The 22803-nt window shown below is 39.6% G+C and overlaps 1 protein-coding gene and 1 pseudogene across 1 annotated transcript; both read left to right on the top strand.

The window, feature by feature from the left end:
• The first annotated feature begins 1259 nt into the window (after nt 1-1259).
• On the top strand, nt 1260-9351 carry LOC122318974 (annotated as a pseudogene).
• Nucleotides 3833-4954, top strand: LOC122274343. Its single transcript, XM_043083391.1, has 3 exons — nt 3833-4210; nt 4334-4528; nt 4682-4954. Exons 1-3 carry the CDS (start codon nt 3833-3835, stop codon nt 4952-4954), a joined length of 846 nt encoding a protein of 281 aa, XP_042939325.1.
• Nucleotides 9352-22803: the final 13452 nt, after the last annotated feature.

Genomic DNA, 22803 nt, shown 5'->3' with positions numbered 1-22803 from the left:
TAATGATCCTGAAATGCAACGAAATATGAAAAGAAATCAATTGTGAGAAAGTTGAGGCTTTTACCTGATGAGATATCGCACTGCAAAGTTCCCTAAAGTTCCTCTCATCTGCATAAAAATGCCTCCGATACAATATTCGAGAGCACTCGAACACACTCAAACCATATTTTTGACGAAAAAGAAAAGAACCTAGAACAGACCAAATGTGCAGAGCATATTTGTAATAACCAGAAATGTTGCACTACAAAATACAAATTATTCTGTGAAATAAAGATGATTAAAATTAAAAAAAAAAAAAAAAAACCGTTTATCAAATAGTTTAAGCTAGCCTGTTTTCCTACGGATGGGAAGCGAACAACACGATCATTTTTACGGTATTTTTAATAATTAAATAAAATAACTTATAAAAATAATATATTCTTACATAAAGATATTTAATTTAAAATATGATTATGAAATGTGTAGTAAACGTGTCATTTTTTAAGAAATAAAAATTTAAAAGAAAATTAGTTTCTTATTACTATTTTCTTTTTATACAAAAGGGTGGAGATTTTGAAATTCAGATTTTTCATTTATAGAACCGTGTGATCATATGCTTTCATACCATCAAATTTTTGGCATTTTAAAAATACTTGAATTCTATTATTATTTTTTTTTTTAAAGATGACACCAAAATAACCAGATTTTATAAAAATGAATTGATAAACTAAACAAAACTAACAAAAACGTCATATATCTACGAATGCCAATTAATTCTTCCATCTTTGAGATACCAGCAATTTCAAGCGGTCTAGAAATTTCTATATCAACAAAGTGGTTAATCAGCATGAGTTTTGATGAGAAATATTGGATTTATAAAAGATTTTATAAAAATAGATTTATAAAATAATACCTTTTAATACGATACATTAAAATTTACTTTATAATAAAAAGAATTTTATAATCTAATATATTACCTAAGTCATTTCCGTTTAATAAATTTTCTTTTATAACATCTATGTATAAATTAGATATTTATTTCGTAATATCCATAAATTGGGGGGAAGATTCAATTAATTGAAATGAGAATTTCAAAAAAAGAAAAAAAAGAAAAATTGGCATGAGTTAATAAATAATGTCATTAAAGTATTTATGCAGACATTAATGGTATAGACATACCAAAATCAACTACGTAATAATAACTGTACGAAATTATTACGACTTTTTAATTTTTAATCACAAGATATACGGTTCCCTTTTGTCCAACGCCAACGGTCACAAATTTCAAATTCAAACATCCTCAAAGCAAACACCACAAAGGAAGGAACGCAAGAACGTTCTCAACACCCTTTCTAATTTCTATCCTCCAAATTACTTTCTTGCCGCAAGAAAAGCTATTCGCCACAGAAACTCAAGGTTTTCCCTGTTCCCAGACTCACAAAAGTCCAATTTCCAAGGAAGAGACTCGATTCGATACTTATCACCAAGACTTAGAAACCCTAGTTCCAAATTCTTCAGTCTCCGAGGCCTTCGATTGAGAAAAAGTTGAACCCTTGAATCAAGAACCAAAATATTCTGCCGTTAATGACGCGGGCGATGAGTCTTGGCGCATTCGATGCTTTGTGACTTTGATTCAAGGCTAATCCCTTATGGGTTTACCAAATCCAATTGTACAGGTTAGTGTTATTAATTTATTATTTGTCTAGGATTAATTTATTATTTGTCTGCTTGAACCAGAAGAATCTGTGATGTCTATAAATGCCGGAGGTGAGGCTGCAAACGAGGTAAATTCCCGCATAAAATTTGTCGGTGACACACATTACGAGGGGGCAAATGTTTTCTGAACTAATGAGTCAATAACTGAGGGCGGAGATTTTCCATTCATCTCTCAGTCTGCACGATTGGGAATTTTATTTTATTTTATCATTTCAATGATCTTCCTCGTAGAGACTATTTTGTTGACCTTCATTTTGCAGAGATCATAAACACAAACGGAACTAAAGGAATGAGGGTATTCAATATATATGTCCAGGACGAAAAGGCAAGTAAATTTAAGAAAAGCTCTCAATGCGTAAATGTTTATATATAGTAATTGAACTGACCATGGTGCGATTTCGGGGTCATTGTTTGTTTGTCAATGTGGCAGGTCCTATCCGAGCTAGATATTTTCTCTGTAGTTGGAGCTAATAAGCCATTGCAGTTGGTTGACTTGAGGGTCTCTATGAAGGAGATGGAGTAATTGTGATAAGATTTGAAGGGGTCAATGGAAGCCCAGTAGTTAGTGGAATTGGTATTAGGAAAGCGCCAAAGGTGTCAGGTAATATCCTTGCATTTCTTTTTCTTGCTTTGTTTTAGTGGTTAATGACTGTCATATATGAATATTTTTTCAGAAAATTTTTATGTACTTTATGATTTGGGTGCAGTTCCTCAAGTGACACATGAATATCTTAAATGCAAAACTGTGCTGCTATGATAGAAGTTCCTTCAGCTCAGGTTACACAAAACTTACTTGAACAGTTGAACCATCGAGGCTTCTTAATTGCTGCTTGCGTGGGCTCTTAATTTGGGGTTTTCTGAAGAAACTACTGGAAACGAAATCCACCATGAAATATGAGAAGAGGATAGAAGAATTGACCATGCAGTGTCAACGAAAGACAAAAGAATGCTACGAGGCTTGGATGTCATTGACTGCGGCAAATGAACAGCTGGACAAGGTCACGATGGAACTTGACAATGTGATGTTTAACACGCTTTCTAAAGGTGAGCTTCAAATATTTTGTTTCTATGAATGTTGTGATAGAAGGGGAGTCTTTCAGAAAAATCAATGCATATTATAATAGTATATAATGGAAGTTGAATGGTTCAATTATGTCAATATATTTTACGTCAATGCAACACGTGTTTGAACATGTGTTTTAACATGTGGTTCAACATGTGTTTTAACATGAGTTTGAACGTCATTGCACAACAATTAGTCTTTCAATTACAAAATTTTTTTGGCCGAAGTTTCCTTAAGGATGATGGTGATTCTAGATTTTCTATGAAGTATTTCTCATATTCTTCGCAGAGACTGACCTGGGTAATGTTAATTATTTAATCCATCACAAGAAAGATGAAAGGAAAGAAAAAAGGATCTATTGCATTAGTGGGTAGTGTTTTTAAGTCAGTTTTGCCTCATAATCGCTTTTAAAAGCCTCTTTGAGTTCAACCATAATTCATCCAAGGTTTTGTACTCGCTTAAGACAGTAACCTTCCTGATCTTCTATTTTTTCCTTGTTAGATCAAACTATGGAGAAACAAGCCGAAAATCTGAGGAATATCTCCGGCAGGTATGAGCAAGATAAGATATATTGGGCAGCTTCAATCAATAATTTACATGAAAAAATAAAGGTAACTGATAGAAATTGCTCTTACAGCTTACAGGTCACAATCATTCTAGAAATATTTTTAATACATAACCCACTATCAAGTTGTTAAGCATTTCTGCAAATGGTTTGAATTCAGGTGATGAAAAAAGAGCATCTTCAGCTTTCGTGTGAAGCACATGATTGTGTTGATTCAATTCCTGAGTTGAATAAAATGGTTTTTGCAGTTCAGGCCTTAGGTATGTCTGAGTTACAAACCCCTTCAGTGAAGAGTATTTCCTTTAGTTAGACTTAACATTGAAGGTTCATACGTTGATGTTTTGACTGTGATGTCCCATTGAACTGTTCTGCAGTTGCCCAGTGTGAAGATTTCAAAGTGAAGTACAGCGAGGAGCAAGCTAAGCGAAAGAAACTTTTAATGAATTTCAGGAGGCCAAAGGCATGTTCACTTTTATAGGGGATTGGCGGTTCAACCGGTGATTTTAGCGATGGCTAGTCCGCGATTGGTTTTTGTAAGGATGTCAAACGGAGAAGATTTTATTAAAGGCTTCTCTCGGGAGGCTTATGAAATTGATGGAGTCCAATATCGTGTGTTCCAGTGGTCGACCGATTACGTTGAAGATCAGGAACCGTCTGTGGTTCCGATATGGATTTTCTTACCTGGACTGCCCCCGAATTATTATCATGAATCGTTTTTATGGAATATTACTTTACCTCTGGGTCAGTATATTCGACGGGATAATTGTACATGTTGCGCTACGAAGACCGATGGAGCACGAGTTTGCATTAAAATGGATATTTCTAAACCACCGATGGAAGAGTTCTGGATTGGTGTTTCTAATCAGCAGTTGAGCTGGGTACAACAGGTAGTGTTTGAAACGCTTCCTCGGTTTTGTACAAGATGTTGCATGCAAGGGCATAACTTGAACACGTGTATAAGGGAAGTCAAGAAAATTAAAGGTTGGGAGGGCAAAATGAAAACGAGCTAGGAAAGGAAGGAGAAACAACTGGATGGAGGGGCTGGAAGCAGTAAAGAGGTGGGACTGATTGTTGTGAAGCCGAATTCAGAGCCTCTGAAGGAGAATGATAATAAGTTGGTAGAGGGGGATAATAACACACATCAGGTTTCAGTCGGGGGAGAGAAACAGTTTGTGGTGTCTGATGGAGAGGGACAGGCAGAACAGGTACAGTTGGATAAGTTCTTACCTGCGGTGGAGGCAGAGGTGGGGAATTAGGGAGGAGTCCTGCTGGTGGAAGGTGATACGGGGCAGATTGTATTGGAGAAGGAGAGTGCAGGGCTGCATGGTTTGGAGGAGAATGTTTTGGTGTAACCTAAGGATGGAAAGGAGGAGGGTGAACTGGACGTAGTGCGTGAGGCTGGAGGAGAGGACTGGGATGATATGGGAGTAGAAGTGCAATTGGAGGGGGAGGATTTTCACTTGAGGCAAGCAGGGGAACATGTGAATAAGGATGTGGTGGAGGATGGGGAACTGGTTATTGAGTTGCGTGGGCAGTCTGATTCTGAATTGTACACGGGGATTGATAATCTCGCTAAAGGAAAAGCATGCAGCTCGGATTCTGAAAACGTGAGTCCAAAGTCTGTCAAATGAGATGTTCGGAGATCGACAAGGGTGGTTAGTAAGCCCTTGAAAATTAATTTGTGATGCATAACGTCTTTTTCTGGAATCTGAGGGGTGTTAACACATCCCAAAAGAGATTGAGTGTATTAGTTAAAAAGTTCTTACCAAGTATAGTAGCTGTTGCGGAGCCATTTGTTTCAATGAATTGTATGCGGATGTTATAGAGCATATTAAATATGGCTGGTAGTGTATCGAATGAAGCGTTGGGAGGAAAATTATGGGTTATGTGGATGACTGGGATGCAGGTCTCGATGCTGGATATATCAAACCAACATATTACTATGAGTATTTGTGATGGAGATAAAAGTATGTGTTGTTCTATGGTTTATGCAAAGTGTATGACCAGTGAGAGGAGGGCGTTATGGCAAAGTCTAGTAGAGAGTGCGGATGATACGATGCCTTGGATAGTAGTGGGGGATTTCAATGTTATTAGATATGATTTTGAGAGGTGAGGAGGGAGTGCTAGACCGACTGTAGCGATGGATGAGTTTAATGTGTTTATTGAGTCTACTAGGTTAATGGAACTGAGGTCTAAAGGGAATCATTTTTCTTGGTGCAATGGACAAGAGGGACTGGCTCGTAGATGGTCTCGACTGGACCGGTCGCTAGTTAATGCTGCCTTCCTGGAGTTATTTCCGAACGCCAGTATGCAGTATCTTTCACGTCGAACATCGGATCACTCACCGCTTCTAATTCGGTTGGAGGAGTTTCATAGCTCTTATGGGTTCCCTCCGTTTAAATTCCATCAAATGTGGGTGACTCATGAATCCTTCTTGAGTTGTATTGCTGGGGCATGGGAAGATGATATTGAAGATTTCGATATGGTGAGGTTAGCTCAGAAGCTTAAACGTCTAAAGCCTATTCTACGGGTGTGGAATCGTGATGTGTTTGGAAATATTAAAACACAGATGGGCTATTTAGAGGAGAGGTTGGCCAAGTTAGAGAACAAGTTGCAAGTTGAGTTTCATGCGGAAGATGAACAAGACTATCTGGTCACCAAGGCAGAACTGGATGTGTGGTCACAGCAGGAGGAAATCTGTCTTTGCCAACAAGCAAAACAAAGCTGGCTTTCACATGGGGAAGCTTTGGCTCAATTTTTTCGGTCGTTCAAAAATATAAATAGTAAGGTGGTGCGTGAAATGAAGCTTCAAAATGGTACCTGGCTTAAGAGTCCGGAAGAAGTGCATAAGGGTGCGGTTGAGTATTTCACAAAATTTCTGGTGCATAATCAGGTGGAGGAGGTGCCAAATTTAGTTGGTTTAATTCAACCAAGTATCACAGACGAGGAAAATAATATGTTGGGGTTGCTCCCTTCAATCCAAAATGTAAAAAAGGCATCGTTTGCAATTCCAGTGGATAGTAGTCCGGGACTGGATGGATTCGGGTCTAGATTTTATCAAGCTTGTTAGCATATTGTTAGCAAGGACCTTGTTGGGGCGGTGCAAGAATTTTTTTCAAGTGCTGTTCTTCCAAGAGATTTTTCAGCCTCTTTTTTGGTGTTGATACCGAAAGTGGCTGCTCCTACTGGTTTTGATAAATTTCGGCCCATTAGCTTGTGCTCGATTTTTTACAAAATTTGCACTAAAATTTTGGTTAGTAGGCTTTCTACTCTACTTCCAAGGTTGGTGTCTTTGGAGCAAGGAGCTTTTATTTCAGGTAGGAGCATCTTTGATAATATTAGCCTAACTTAAAAGTTAGTACATAGTCTGCATAAACCTGCTCGGAGAGGAAATATTATTTTGAAGATTGATATGGAAAAAAGCATATGATAGTGTAGCTTGGAGTTTTTTGCTGAATGTTCTTCATCACTTTGGGTTTTCTGTGAGTTTCTGTGGTTTGATTAATAGATGTATATCCCAAAACTGGTTCTCGATTGTGATGAATGGGGTTCCTAAAGGTTATTTTCATGGTGGGCGGGGGTTAGGACATGGTGATCCATTGTCACCATATCTTTTCATTCTTGTCGAAGAAGTTCTTTCTCGGTTGCTCAGACAAAAATTCATGGAAAAGAAGATTGACGCTTTCTCTCTTCCAAGGCAAGCCCCATTGATTTCTCATTTTTTATATGCCGATGATATTGTTATTTTTGCTAATGGGGGTTCTGCTTCGGTGTGGGAAATTTCAAAGTCTCTTCAGCTCTATGAACGATGGTCTGGGCAAAAGGTTAGTTTCTCAAAGTCTTCTATCATTTTTTCGAAGCACATTGCGATTAACCAAAGGCGGAGGTTATTGAGAATTTCGGGTTTTGTGGAAGGAAAACTTCCGTTTAAATATTTAGGAGTGCCAATTTTAGATGGTAGATTGAAGGCATTGCATCTTGATGACATTGTTGGTAAAATTAAAAATAGAATCGAGGGATGACAAAACAAAATACTATACAATGGATCGAGGGTGATACTTTTGCGCTAGGTACTTATGAGTTTACCGATCCACTTGCTGTCTATGGTCCACGCACCAATATCTGTGTTGAGAAAAATTAATAGGAGTTTCAGTAATTTTTTTGGGGTGTGAAGGATGGGAAACCAAGAAAACATTGGAAGTCTTGGAAACAATTGTGTCTCCCAACGTCCAAAGGCGGCATGGGCTTTCGTAATTTGCAGGACGTGCAAAAAGCTTTATTTATGAAGTTCGCATGGAAATTACTAACGGAAGATTCGCTTTGGTCACAATTTTTCAAAGCGAAGTATATGTGGGATCGGCATGTTTCTTTGTTACAGCAGGGGAAAGGTACGAGATTCTGGAAGAAGGTGCATTGTATCTCCTAGAGGTTCTGAGCAGGTCCAAGTGGAAACTACGTAGGGGAAATGTCTCCTTTTGGTGGGATAGATGGATGGATGATGGGCCAATCGGTGAGTCGCATGGAAATGTAGTTAGTCCGGATATGAAGGTGAAAGAATGCTGGGTAGAGAATGAATGGGATGAGGATATGTTGATCCGATTAATTGGGGAGGAAAAAAACTCGTGAGGTTATAAGGGTATTACATAAACGACCTGAGGGGGATGATGTGTTAGTATGGTTAGAGAATAAGATAGGGCAATTCACGGCACAGAGTGCATGGAATTGTGTAAGAGTTCGGGCTCCTGAAGTCAGGTGGGCGGGTTGGATATGGCATTCTTGTTTGCCCAAAAATATGTCGGTTGTCACGTGGAAGGCATTAAATAATGCTTTGAGTGTCGATGCAAAGCTGAGATTAATGGGTATACCAATAGTCTCGAAATGCAACTGCTGCTTGAAGGGTGGGTTTGAGGACTTGAAATCATGTCCTTGCATTTGGTAACTTTGCAAAAGAAGTGTGGAGAAAGTTGCAGAGCAGGTGGGGCTTGGCAGTGTAACGACATCTACTTGGAGAACTCTGTTTGACATATGGTTTCGAAAGGCTAAGAAAGGATCACAGATGGGGTAGCTTTTGGGTTTACTTCCTACGATAATTACGTGGTTGCTCTGGTTGAGAAGATGTCGTGCTCGGGCAAAAGGGAAAAGTGAGTCTGTTAGTCAGATATGGATGCAGCTAAAGTACTAGGTTGTAAAAATTGGAGAGAAATTAAAGGCAACAAAACAACAGTCGGCCAGAGATATACAAATTCTGCAGGAACTGCAGGTTCCAATTTCTGTTCCGAAGAGGAGTTGTCCTCACTTGGTTCGTTGGTCTCGACCGGATGAAGGAAGATGGAAGCTGAATGTTGATGGAGCGTCGAGGGGAAATCCAAGGCCAGCGGGAGCAGGGGGAGTTTTGAGGGATTCGGCTGGGAACGTGAAGATGGCTTTTTTCATAAATCTGGGATATGGTACGAATAATTATGTCGAATTATTGGGGTTATTACATGGTATTCAACTGGTGAAGGAAGAAGGCATAGTGGATTTTGAGGTTGAATTGACTCTTGGTTGGTGGTTCATTGGATAACTAAAAACAGATGCAATACCTGGTATCTGAAGGATTTTTGGGAAGATGTAATGGAAACTTTACAGGGGATTAATGTTCGTATATTTCATATATTCAGGGAAGGGAATAAAGCGGCAGACTTCCTAGCTCATTTAGGGGTGGAAGGCCGGAATGAGAAGTGGTGGTCGTCACAGGAGGTACCTACTCTGCTGAGAGGGATTTTAAGGCTTGATAAAATTGGCTTCCCTTCTATCTGTAGGTAGTAGTATGGGTAAAGGGGTTTTTTTAGTTACACGGTTTTTTTTTTTTTTGTTGGTATTGTTTTTGAGTGGGTGATTTGTAGTGTGTTCATTTATGTTTTTTCTTCGGTTTTCCTCCGCCAAAAGTGAGGGTGAATAAAAGTGGGAGGAAATCACTCTTGGACATGTGATTTCCTCTCTTTAAAAAAAGAAAAAGAAAAAAGCATACAAGTGTGTTGTTTCTTCATTTTAGTAAATGTCTCACTTTCAAATTCACTATTTGTCTTTGTATGTATTGTTTTTTATTTTTTAGTAAAGCTTTGTTTAGGTGTACGTGCACCGTGCGTTATTGTGTGCATGCGTGTCTGTGCATGTGCGCTTGTGTGTGTATGTTTGGGTGTGTTGTTGTGCAGGGTGTGTGCTTGTGTGCATGTGTTCTTGTGTGAGTGTGTTTGGGTGTGCGGTTGTGTAGGTTGTGTGTGTGCGTGTGTGTGTGCAGGGTGTTTAGGTGTGTGTAGATGTGCGTGTGTGCATCTTTGGGTGAGTGGTTTATGTGTGTTTGTGTGGGTGTGCATGTGTGTGCATGTGTGCTTATTTGTGTTTGAATGTGTGGGTGTGTAGGGTTCGTGCGGATGTGAATTCGTGTGTTTGCATGTTTGCTTGTGTGTGTGTTTGGGTGTATGTGTGTGCTTATGTGTGTGCAAGGTGCTTGGGTTTGTACAGATGTGCTTGCATGCGTGTTTGGGTGTGTGCATGTGCATGTATGTAGGTGTTTGGGTTTGTGGGTGTGTGCGTGCTTTTTGGTGTGCAAGTGTGTGCGAGTGTGTATGCGCGTGTGCAGGTGTGTTGTGATACCCTGTTTTTACGTGTATTTTCACTGAATGAGTATTTTAATTTAATTAAAATATTAGTTCTTTTATTTTAAATTATTGTATTTTAATTGGATTTATTTAGTTGTAATATTTATTTTCTGGAGCTTTCTTTATATTAATTGTCGTTTTGAATTTAAATTGCTGTGTAATTTAATTTAGTTTGTTTTTGGATTGAAAATTTAGTTCTTAGTTTTTACTAGTTATTTATTATATTTTCGTTTGATGTGGTGTTTAAATTATTTTAGTTGTTTTATAGTTTTTTTTTAAATTGTTTTCGTCGGATCAGTTTCTGGACTCCAGATGTGAGGATTGGACCTCATTTCTTTTCCACATCTTTTCTTTTTTCTTTTTCTTTTTCTTTTTCTCTTTTCCTTTTCTTTTCCTTTTCCTTCTTTTCCTTTTTTTTCTTTTTTCTTTCTTCCTTCCGGTTCCCTCCTGTGCCCCACGCTCTCTCTCTCTCTCTCTCTCTCTCTCTCTCTCTCTCTCTCTCTCTCTCTCTCTCTCTCTCTCTCTCTCTCTCTCTCTCTCTCTCTCTCTCTCTCTCTCTCTCTCTCTCTCTCTCTCGTCGTTCAGCTTCTGCCGCCTAGAACCGCCGCTCGCTGGCGACGTGGTCGCCACCACCCACCCAGTTCTCTTCCTCTCCAGCCGGCGCACCTCCCCACCGAATTTCACCTCCATCCGAGCCGTCGTTTGCCGCCGAGAGCCCCTCCAAGCCACAAGGTTTTTGTGCATTTCCGCCGCTGTCGTTCCACCTCCGACCACCATCTTTTCACCACTTCATCACCTACCTCTTGCCGTCCTAAACCACCAATTTCGAGCCTCGATCCGTTGTCGGAGCAGTTCCCACGAGCTCAACTCCGTTTTGCTGTTTTTTCACTTCCACATCCACCCACGGCCAAATCTCACTTCCATTAGCTTCATAAACATCTCTAGGCCATTTTCCATCAATTCCAAGTCTTGATTTGTCCCCGTTCGAAAGTGGGTATTTTACAACCCACGGCCACAGTATATTTTACACTATTATGTTACTTTTTCTCCACCATTTGCAACTCCTTAATCCTTCAAAAATTATTATATAGCGCTGTAAGTATTTTCCAAACTCTATTTTAGTTTTAAATATATTATTGCTTTTACAATAAATTCATTGATTGGTTGGTTAATTCCGGATTGAGTCCGAGGAGTCGGAGGTCGGATGGATTGAGGACAGAGTTGTTTGTTATTGTTGATTTTGTTATTTATTGGATGGATTATGTCTTGGGGTGTGCATTGCATGGTGCGTTCATGTGCATTTATTAAATTGAGAAAAACTGGTTTTATTTGTGTAAATGGATTTTCGGGTACGTGTATATCACGACCCCAAGCCGGGATGAGGTATTATTTCGGTGGAGCTCCTTTGGTCACTCGGGAGTGGATAATACTGAGTGACATCCCCTGGGTTGTCACTGGGCGATGACCGGATCGCACGATACGGTAATGCTGTCGTGTCGACTCTGTGGTTCCTAGGCTGGCGAAGACTAGAAAATGGCCTGGTCCAGGTACGCGCTGGGCGCGAGACTGGACATCGCTCGTTTAGGTGTCACATGCGTAGTCGTTACCTGCGTTGTGGCACATGAGCCAGAGTGTGCGGATGATCCCTAGGGGAGATCATGGTGCATGCGATAATTGGAACGAGTTTTGGATATTGGATACGGGCCATTTTCTGGAAAAATGGCGAGGTTATGTTTGAGGTTTTTGTGATCCATTTTCTGGGAAAATGATGGTTTTCTTGATTTGGGTCATTATCTGGGGTAATGACAAGAATTTGTTTAAAGGATATGTTTTGGGCCAAAATGGAATTTTTTTTTTGCGTGTGTAGAAAAATGTGGATTTATGGGATATGTGCATTTAGCATTCTTTCATGCATATTGTTGAGTTTAATATGTTTTTATCTTGTGGCGTTTGGATTTTTACTTACCTGCGGCACCATTTTGATACCGTAGACTTTGATGCAGATGTGGAGAAAGAGGAGGAGGCTGAGCCCGAGGAAGCGGTTCCGCCAGAGTTTTGACATGAAGTCTTTGGTGTTTAAAATTATCTCTATCAGTTTTATGGCTTGTAATGTGGTTTGAAACAATATTTGAGACTTGTAATATTTTATTATGTATGTTTTAATCGGGTTTGTATTAAACAAAAAAATTTTGATACTTAGTTATAAGGCTTTTATTATCCGCTGCGTGTTTTTATTTGCACACTTGTTGCATGTACACCCACTTGGTACTTGGCGATAGGGTGGTGACCCGCTGCTAGTGCTCTTGTAGCCATCTTTCTGGATGACTAGTTGGTCGTCTTTTTGGATAGTGAGCGTCATCCGGTCAAATCGTAACCCCAGGCCTCTTGTAGGAGCTTCCTCTCTCCTGTCGTCTCATGGTCATTTTTCCAACTTCTCGCGTGCCTTGCTTTTGGTTAGTGCCTTCCCTTTCTTGTCCGCTTGCTTCAGCTCTTTCTTCCTTAGTTCGGTCAGGGCCTAGAATATTTTTTCGACGTTGATGAAGTTGTCGGCTTGATCTGTAAATTTTTGCTGCATGACTGGAGTTCTCTTTGCCAATTCCGCCATGAACTGGGATCAAGGCTATACCCCTTCTAAAAGCGCCGCCAAAGTTATCTTCTCATCTTGGTCGTCCGTAGTCATGTGCTCTTTGTTGAACTTGGATAGGCATGCTTTCAAACATTCGTCTTCCCCCTTCTTGATGGTAAGGAGATACGCTGTGGGGCGTCTCTCCTGCTTTTACTTACCATAAACTGTGTGAGAAACAGACATGCTAAATCTCTAAAACTGTCTATGGATCCAGGCACCAAGGACTTGAACCATACTCTTATCGGTTCCTTCAAGGCTAGCGGGAAAGGTCTACAAGCCACTTCTCCTGTGAATCCATGCAAGCTCATGTGGGCTTTGAAGGTCTCTAGGTGTTTAAAGGGGTCCCTAGTCCTATCGTACATGTCCATGAGGGGAACTTGAAACTTCGGTGGCAGGGGCACGGCCATCACCTCCACATTGTAGGGTAGGCCCGTGCTTGTGAGCAGTTGTCTACTGATGACGACGTGCCCATCTTTTTTTTTCCATCTCTTCATATTTTTCTTTGAGGTTATGTAGCTTGTTCTGCATTTTTCTTCTTTCTTCCTCCACGTCACCTCTCATTCCTGCATTTTTGGATTCTACGTGCTCATTATTGCTTGGCCCTACGTCATTTTCTGGTCCGTTTGTGGCTACTTTGAGTGTCTCGTTCTCTTTTTAGAGGGTCTCTACTTCGGTAGTTAGCTTTCCCACCAGTTGTTCCATTGCCGCCAGCCTTGCTTCCATGTTTGTTGATGCTTCTTCTTGTTCCCGAGTTGTCTGGGAACATGTTGTCGCAAGTATACGAAGGACACGTGAAGTCTATAGAGATCCCACATATGGCGCCACTGTTAACGCCGTGCTTTGTACACCTTTGAGCCGAGTTCCAACAACTTGAGTCTTGGTCCTCGCACCTGCACACTTGAGAGAGAGAGAGAGAGAGAGAGAGAGAGAGAGAGAGAGAGAGAGAGAGAGAGAGAGAGAGAGAGAGAGAGAGAGAGAGAGAGAGAGAGAGAGAGAGAGAGAGAGAGAGGCCTTGTAGAGGCCGGGAGTCTCTGATCCTTAAGTTAGTATATCTCCTTAGTAGTTTGTGAGAGAGTTTCAAGAAATTAAAGAGAGTTTTTCATACCTGGGAGTCAAATTTTATACTAGGTTTTTGGACAGGGACAACCCATACCTTGCCTTAAGGAGCTCGTGTCACTCCAATTGTTTGTCTAGTCAGAATCTTTTAATGCAGCATGGCTCTTGGGGTGGCCCCATTAATACGGCTTAGAGCCCGGGGAGTGATGCCCATTAATGCGGCATGCCTCCCTAACTATACTTTAGCCTGCAGACGATCATTGTTAAGCCTCTCCATGCTTGCTGTCAAGAAATCGAGGGTCCTCCACATCTCTCACCCACTTACTTGTACAAGTTCTCGGGGGCTGGGCATTATCGAGGTGTGTCAAGGTAGCAAGTCCTGCCTGTCCTCATCATTCGTCTTTCCCACATGAAGGTTGCTCCAGGGGTTGGTCTCGCTCATGGGCCAAGTGCCCTGTGGAGGCCCAGTGACCTTTCTTAAAGGAGGGTCGCTGGGCTAGTTTGGGCTTTTCCTCTGCTTTCTCAAAACATCAAATTTGTCCTGATTTGTTATTAACAAGCTACTTGATTAAACTCAATAAAAGATTCTTTCTTATGCTATAAATTAGAACCTAACATGCTATTCTAATACTTGGCCAAAGATTAAGCAAGAATACTTACAAAAGCCATGGCCCTTAAAGCTCTCAAGCACACCTCACTCAAGAACTTCACACAACTTACTCGGTTTCCACTCTCTTGCACACTAAAGGGAGGAGCTCTCAAGAGCATCAAGAGAAGGCTAGGGTGTGGAGAAATGAGAAAGTGAGGAAGGTATTTTTAATGTTCAATGGAGGGGTGGGGGGAGAGAGGCACGGCAATGGTGAGGCTTGAGAGTGGTGGAAATGTGCAGTGGTGCGTCATCTTTGTGTAGGTGTGAATAGTGCCCTATGCCCCCATGATCTCATCAAGGTTAGGTGTTGCAAGGAGGCTAAGGGTGCAGGGCTACCGTGGTGCAGAAAGAAGAGAAAAGAAAAATGAAAATAAGGCATGAAGTCATGCCAAGATGTCGCTGGGCATAAGTTTGAAAATCTGGACAGATTTTCACTTCATTGCTTACATCACCTTTGTTTTCTCTCTATGGCTGAAATGCACGACTATAATGACACTCTTTGATGCCCTTTTCAGGTGGTGGAAGGCAGGGGGATTGGTTGCTAATTGATGATGATTGTGCAGCCCATGGAAGAGGGTGAAGTAGGGTGGTTGCAGAGTAATGTTTTGCACAAAAGCCAATCAATTTTTGCTCTACTTATGGTGGCTTGAGTCAAGACTCACCATGATGACTTGAGGGGCTCTTGGGGATTTGAATAGGAGGGAGGTGGCTTGTGGTGTTGGTGGTTTAGCCAAGTGCAGAAATCTAAACAACCACAAAGCCATTCGGTTTGGCTTTAACTGAACTTCTAATGGAATATGTTGGTTCTTTATGGTTTGGTTCATTGGAGCCAATTCGACCAACACTCAAACTAAACTAAGATGGATAATGTGAGGGATTAAAAGACGAAAATTCCCTTGAGAAAAAGGTGTAATTGGTGTGGGCTAGGGGCTAAATTGGTATAATGCACTAAGTGATGCATCAAGGTGCCAATTGTGGTGTTTTGGTCAATCTCCCACTTCTGTATACGATAAGTGTTAAATCGAACGAAAATGTCTACGTGCTTCTCACATGCATTTCCTTCAATGCAAAGATAAAACTACCCCTCACTTCATCGGCAATGTCGCCATTTGCATTTCCCTCGAAGACAGAATGGGTCGGTTGGCCTCCTTTCCTATTTTGCCCATCCTCACGGAAAACTGCTATTTTCACTTTGTCTTCAAATCTTTCCCATGCATCTTGCAAGTCCAACGAAAGCAGGTTTCAATGTAGCACCACCACTCCTCCATAGACTAGCAATCTCGCCACTGCCCAGCTCATGCAACACCTTGCACCAAACTATGTAAACATCCATGCATGCACCACGGCAATTCCACGCTGCACATCGTCCACACGTACAACCTATACCACCTTCTTGAAGCCAAGCCTCATGTAAAACACGCAAACCGTAGGCCCACATCCGCAACATGCATGCTAGACCTCCATGTCGTCACCATCGGCAAACTTCAAGCAGCAGCCCATGCAACCCCATGCACAGTAGTTCAGCTAGTCCCACCTCCAGTCCGCGTCCTCACCGCCGCACATGAACCAAGCACCTCCACGCCATCAACCATGCACCATCAACATACACATACAGCCTCCCACGGCAGAAGCCACCACTGTTCGCCACCCTCTTTGCAAAATTATCACGGTGAGCCCCTGTTTTAGTCCCTGAAAAATAGAGAATTTTCGTGAGCCGCAGCTAGTCAGCCAGCCACGGCGCTAGCTCTCTCTCTCTCTCTGAGTTATCATTACCTGCCTAGAAAATGCCGGTTGTCGCACCCATTCCCTCAGGTTAGCTATTGCCGTCACACCCTACCTCCTCTCCCTCTATGTTACTCTCATTTTCCTCCCACAATCTTTCATCATGCTCTCTCTCTCTCTCTCTCTCTCTCTCTCTCTCTCTCTCTCTCTCTCTCTCTCTCTCTCTCTCTCTCTCTCTCTCTCTCTCTCTCTCCCTACATAGTGCTCAGCCTGCCATTGGTACAACCACCCCCCATCTCCGCTGCTTTCCCTTCCCTCAGGACGAGTATCTCACGCCGATTGGATGTAGGGATGTTTGAAAGGGTGTTGTCCATCTGAAGAAGATGAAGTGCAAGGTGAGGTTTAGGTATTAACCAGATGAAAGGGATGCAGAGATGTTTGAAAGTGAAGAGATTTACTAAAGGGATTTTCGGATATCAACGAAACTAATGAAGTGAGGGGTAGTTTTGTCTTTGCATTGAAGGAGATGCATGTGAGAAACACGCGGATGACATTTCCGTTCGATTTAACGCTTATTGTAGATGAAAGGAGGGGATTGTGACATTTTGAAAGTAAGAGAGGGCACTTTGATGCAATCAATAGTTTTGGGTGCACGTTGTGAATTGAGTGATAGTTGGAAGGGGCAAAGTGTATTTAACCCATAATAAAAATAGTAGAGTTCAGAATCAAAACTGTGAGAAATAATCAAAAATAGAATTAAACTTAAAACATAATTTAGAGATCACTAATCATGTATAAGTTGATTAATGCTCTTAACTCAAGTTGAAAACTTAATTTAGGTCCAAGGAAATGTTAGGGGAGTGGGTTACAATATGGGCTTGAGGGAAAATAAAGGTATGGTGCATGTGGGCTTCAAAATAGAAGTACAAAAATTGGAAGGCAAGGTCTTTGGGCCTTGTTGGGCTTGAGGGGCCTTTTGTGGTAATTGCTTTGATGTGGGCTTTTGGTGTGGGTTAAAGAGTGGGTCTTAGGTCCAGATTTGAGGCCTTAATAAGGGCTTCAAAGATCAACCAATATTGGGCCCACAAAGCATGTTTTTCCAAGGTTGGGCCTAAGGTCTTCACTATAACCAAGTTAGGCCCAAAAGCTTCAAGTCCTTCTCACAATTGGGCCTATTTCCTAAGGCTCTTCAAGAAATGCTTATTCCTCCAAAAATCTTAATGAGTCTAGGTTTAGGTTTCTATTCTTGGCCCAACACAACCTTCTTTAACACTCTTTGGGCTCAAACCTAAAACTATCCACAATTAACCTTTTTGCTTAGCCCACAAGGATGCCAAGTGTCAATCTCTTATTGGTTCTTGACAATTATTCTAAAAATAACATACTAAAACTCTCCCACTAAACCCAAAGTGTGGTTATCAAACAAAAAAAAAAAATAACTCTAAAAATAAAAATTGCAATTCTATGCTAATTAGAATTAAGGGAGTTAATGGCTAAGTCTTAACGGGCATTTTAGGGGTGTTACAGTGTGCTCAAGCATATGCTGTTGGTTAAACTGTACATTTCTACAAGCATACAAGGGTGTTGTTTCTCATTTTGAGTAATGTCACTTATCTTAAACTAACTATTTGTCTTTATGCGTATTGTTTCTTGTTTTTTAATAAAGCTTTATTTGTGTGTAGGTGCATCTTGCGTGTGGGTGTGCATGTGAGTGTGTGCGTGTCCGTGCGCATGTGTGCTTGTGTCTGTGTGTGTTTGGGTGTGCATGTGTGCAGTGTGTGTGCAGATGTCCGTTCGTGCGTGAGTGTGTACAAGTGTGGGTGTGCGTGTATATGTACAGGTATACGTGTATGTGGGTGTGTGCATATTTGCATGTGTGCATGCATTTTTGGGTGTGTGTGCCTATGTGTGCGTGCATGGGTGTGCAGTTGTGCGTGCGCATGTGTGTTTGGTTGTGTGGGTTTGTGTGTTTGCGTACGCTTGTGCATGAGTATGTGAGCATGTGTGTGTGCATATGCGCACGTGAGCATGCGTGTGTGTGTGGTATTTGTTGAAGCTGTACCTTCTTACAATCATGCAAAGATGATGTTTCTTACTTATAAGTAAATGTCTCACTTTCAATCTCGCTATTCGCCTTGTGTATATTGTTTCTTATTTTTTTAGTAGACTTGTGTTTGTCTATGCATGTGTGCGTGCATGTGTCTGTGTTTATGTGTACGTGTGGGTGGCTAGGTGTGCAGGTTTGAGTGTGTACATTTGGGATACATGTGCATGGTATTGATTGGAGCTATACAAGTTCTTCAAGCATGCAAATATATTGTTTCTAACTTTTCAATACAACTCTATCACTCATAATCTGGTATTAGTTGAAGTTGTACAAGTTCTTCATTGCAATAAGCACTACAGAAGATGTAATTGCTGTTGAGTACTGTGAAGTCTGGTCCACACCGCTTGAGCAGAGGTATTGGCCGCTCGAGCGGAGACATTGGCCGCTCGAGCGGAGGCATTGGCCGCTTGAGCGAATTCAGACAAAGTCGAACACTCAATGTTAGCTCGACAGTGAGCTTGGTTAGGAAGCCTTCGCTCGATTGAAGGCATTGGTCGCTCGAGCGAAGTCAGGCAGAGTCGAACGCTCAATGTCAGCTCGACAGTGAGCTCGAGCAGGATGCGGAAGGGAAGTTCGCTCGACGCCCACTCGACACGCCACTCGAGCGAACATACATTTTTGTAGGGTTTCCGCCGTGTAACTATATATATGATGTTTTAAATCATATGGCTGTACGATTACTGTATGAGTGAACACTGTGGATGTACAGTATTGAGATCCATCTTGTAGTGTGATATTCCTCAATAATAAAATTCTCTGCAACTCTCGTGGATGTAGGCAATTTGCCGAACCACGTACATCCTGTGTCGTGTGTGATTACGTGTGTGTTTTTTTTTTCTCGTTCGATATTATCTTTCAATTCATTGTCATCGTTTTTCATAACAATTGCTCCTTGCAAATGAATAATCATTCGCATGCAGGGCTTGCAAGGCCTCCATTCTCATTTGGTTGAACAGATGCAAACCTTCTTGAAGGAAACCACGACTTTGCTTCGTCGATGCGCCCTGCTTTCACGTATGCAGAGAGTTTAGTAGTCACGTGGCCATCCTGGTTTTGTCAAATAGGTGGTGAGCGTACGTAACGTAACATTTCATTATTTACAGTAGCTATTGATCGAATGGCCGAGGACATCCAATGCATTGTCGATTTCAAAATGCTTGAAAGTCGTGACCGACTTTTCTGAAAGAAGATTACTGTAGAATTAACCAAATTATCACAAGGAGGTTTTAGGAGCTCAAGAGCATTTATCCAAGGATTAAGGCTAGGTTTGGATATAAAGAAAGTTTTAACTCATCTTAATTTATTTTATCTCATTATTATAATTTTTATAAATTTTTATATAAAATATAATAAATAATTTGACTTTTTTAAATCTTAAAATAATAATAATATTAAAAATAATATTATAACAATATTTTATTTAACTTTCATATAAAATTATTTCATCTCATCTCATCTCATTATTCAAAACTCACGTATGAGAAAATGTAACGTATACCGAAGAATTTAATTATTTGGCAATGGTAAAATTTTCTCAATTCCTCTTCTAGTTAGAAATTTTTTATTTTATTTTTTCACTTTTTGTGTTTTGTTTCAAAAAAATGGGCAGGTAGAAAAGTTATTAAGATAATTTTTTAAAGCTGTATTTTTCGTACCGAGTGCTAGAAATAAGTGAAATTAAAAGATTGTCTGAATCAAAATTTTGATCTGAAGTGCGTTTTTTCGTTTGTGAAAATTTTGAATTATGTGTTTTCCTTTTGAATAGAAATTCAGGTAATAATCAGAAGTGGTTTTTTTTTTTTTTTTTTTTCAATAAGAAATCAGACGTTGTTTAAAGGTCAAAAGTGTTTTGGTATTGATTACCCACTCTTAAGAACATCGAATTCCAATGAGCACGTAGCCTAGCTATAATACACATAGGATGTATGGGATAAGTAAATCCTAGTAGAAATGAGAAAATGGTTTATAATTAGATATAAATGAATGGTCTTTTTTTTTTTAAAATAAAAATTTATTTTTAATGAAGTCATTAAATCTAAAATAAATAGTAAAAGAATTGCATGTGTTAAGTTACCAGTAGGACTGTAAAAATTAAATGAAAAATTAAAAAACCAGATCGGACTAGCCCGAACAAGTGGAATCAGTCCGGGATTAGTTCTTTAGTTCCAAAACCGGCTAGTATTGGTCTGGTTCCAATTCTATGCTTTTTAGGACCGAACCGGACCGGATCGGTTTGCTATATTATATATTTTAAATTAAGTTTTTTAATATTATAAATTTATATATAATATATATAATAATATAAATTATAATTATATATAAGATAATGTTATTATAATTTATAATATAAAATTTTAATCTTAAACATGAAAATTTATTTGATCATATGCTTTAATCATAAAATATATATATTAATAACATTTTATGGCCTAATACTAATAGTCTAATACTATATTACTATTAGTAATATATTTTAAGTCTATTTATAAATTACTATATAAATCACTATACTAAATTATTATATAGGAAATAATGATATAGTAATACTAATACTATCACTATCAATGATATAGTTATTATAAATTAAAATCACTATAACAAATACTAATTTATAGTTATTCTAATCATTATCACTAATACTAATATATATATATATATATATATTAATACTATTAAAACTTGAAAACTGGACTGAATCAGGTCGAAATCGATAAAACCGGAGGTACCGATTTAGAAGAGTAATCAATTTTCAAAAATACAAAACCGGTACATACTGATTTAGTCTCAAATCTTGTTCAAAATTGGACTGGTTACACTCTTAGTTACTAGCAACTCTAAACATTAGGGGTGAAAACCGACATATCGGTGCAATTTTTTGTCCAAAACCAAAACCGCATCGATACCCTTAAATGATGCACATCTTGACCGAAACCAGCCGGTGAATGGGTAGGAAACCGTCGTCCTTGGTCTTGGCGTAATTCTGGTTAGTTGGTCAGCGTCTTTGGTGGCTGCGTGAGCAGAGAGAGAGAGTGCGATGAAGGCTAAAGTTGCGGTGACTGAGATTTTTGAGAGAAAGAGATAACCAACTGTACTGTGAGATTAGAGAGAGAGGGAGCTGGCGATGGAGGTGGCCCTGCATGGCTGCGTGTGCCTTGAGAGGGAGAGAGAGGAGGCGAGAGGCGGCGATGAAAGTGAAAAAAAGAAATGAGGAAGAAGAGGAACGGGCCGTGTTAACCCTAGAGTTAAAACGGTGCCGTTCCTTTTATATTTTTTTTCAAATACTATGTTCTAAAAAGACGCTGCTTCACTTCAGTTTAAGTGAAATGGTTTCGTTTCATATATGTATAATTAAAAAAAAAAAATTTTAAACCATCGATATGTTTAGCGGTCCGACCCAGGTTCAAACCAGGACTGAACCGCTTGACATCGGTTTTGAATAAATTCCATTGCGTGTCGACCAGTTCAACTCCAGTTCCGGCCCGTTCCAATCTTCCCCGACTGGTCTGAGTCGGTTCCGGTCAATTTTTCGGTATTTTGTACAGCCCTACTAAACATAACAATCTAAACCTAAAATAATAGTGTGATTGTACTTTCTGCTAGGATAAATTGACCAAATTTATAATTGGTTTATTCTCAAATAAAAATTTTATGTGTAGCCATTTTTGTGTACTTTTTATACACTCTATTAATGTGATTGCTGCATTAGGGCTGAAAACCGACTGGCCGGTTTCGGTTTTAGGCCTAAATCGAAATCGACCTGTCCTTAAAAAAACAATGTATCAACCGGTCGAAACCGACCGTGCTGGGGGAAGAAAACCAGCCGGTTCCTTTGCCGGCCGGTTCCGGTCGGTTCCCCCTATATGGGCCATGGGTTTTGGGCCTAGTTTTAGGCCCTGTTTTGGCCCTTTTATCCAATATGTTTGGGGTTTTTTTTTTTTGTTATAAATATATTTTTCCTGAATTCATCATCCAATATCTTTTTAATTTTTTGTTGTTAACTAATAATTCATCATTCATCATAATTCATATTATAAATAAATAAAAATAATAAATAACCAAAGCATTCATCATATTAACTAACTAATTACTATATTACTTACTACATAATTAAAAATAAATAAAAACAACTTCACTAGATATTTAGTATTACATATTACAAATTTGAAAAACAAACCAAATTGTCTTAAGCATAGCAAAAATACAAGCACAACAAATAACATAAATAAATGAAAAATATTGCTTCAAGTCTTCAATCTTCAATCGTCAATATTTGTCACGTTCGATTGTGCGGTCAACTCTATAAGAATAAATAATAATAAAATATCAAATGTTAGTGAATTCATATTATGAAAATATATGCAAAATTAAATTACAATGAAAATTTGAAAACATTACCCGATTCTACTACAAAGCTCTCGACATTATCTATAGACTCTCAGATATCAATGTGTGTTGCTGGATGCCTTAACTAATTTTGAGTGCAAATAAGTGCCTCAACAGTTCTCGAAGCCAACGAACTCCGAAAAGGATCAAGCACACGACCTCCCGTGCTAAATGCTGACTCGGATGCAACTGTGGAAACAGGCATGGCTAATAAGTCTCGTACAATTCTCACAAGTATAGGTTAATTAGCTTCATTTATTTTCCACCAAGTCAACAAGTCAAATGATTCGCTGAGT

The sequence above is a fragment of the Carya illinoinensis genome, chromosome 8, assembly GCF_018687715.1.
Source record: "Carya illinoinensis cultivar Pawnee chromosome 8, C.illinoinensisPawnee_v1, whole genome shotgun sequence".
Lineage (NCBI taxonomy): Eukaryota > Viridiplantae > Streptophyta > Magnoliopsida > Fagales > Juglandaceae > Carya > Carya illinoinensis.
The sequence above is the reverse complement of the archived record's forward strand: the minus strand, read 5'-3'. Positions and strand labels throughout refer to the sequence as shown.

What these genes read in the sequence shown, in the direction of transcription:
- LOC122274343 (XM_043083391.1), top strand. Translation starts at nt 3,833, where the DNA reads ATGGCTAGTCCGCGATTGGTTTTTGTAAGGATGTCAAACGGAGAAGAT. An exon ending in AGTTGAGCTGGGTACAACAG is followed by an intron (nt 4,211 to 4,333) that starts GTAGTGTTTGAA and finishes AAAACGAGCTAG; the next exon opens with GAAAGGAAGGAGAAACAACT. An exon ending in GAGAGGGACAGGCAGAACAG is followed by an intron (nt 4,529 to 4,681) that starts GTACAGTTGGAT and finishes GTGTAACCTAAG; the next exon opens with GATGGAAAGGAGGAGGGTGA.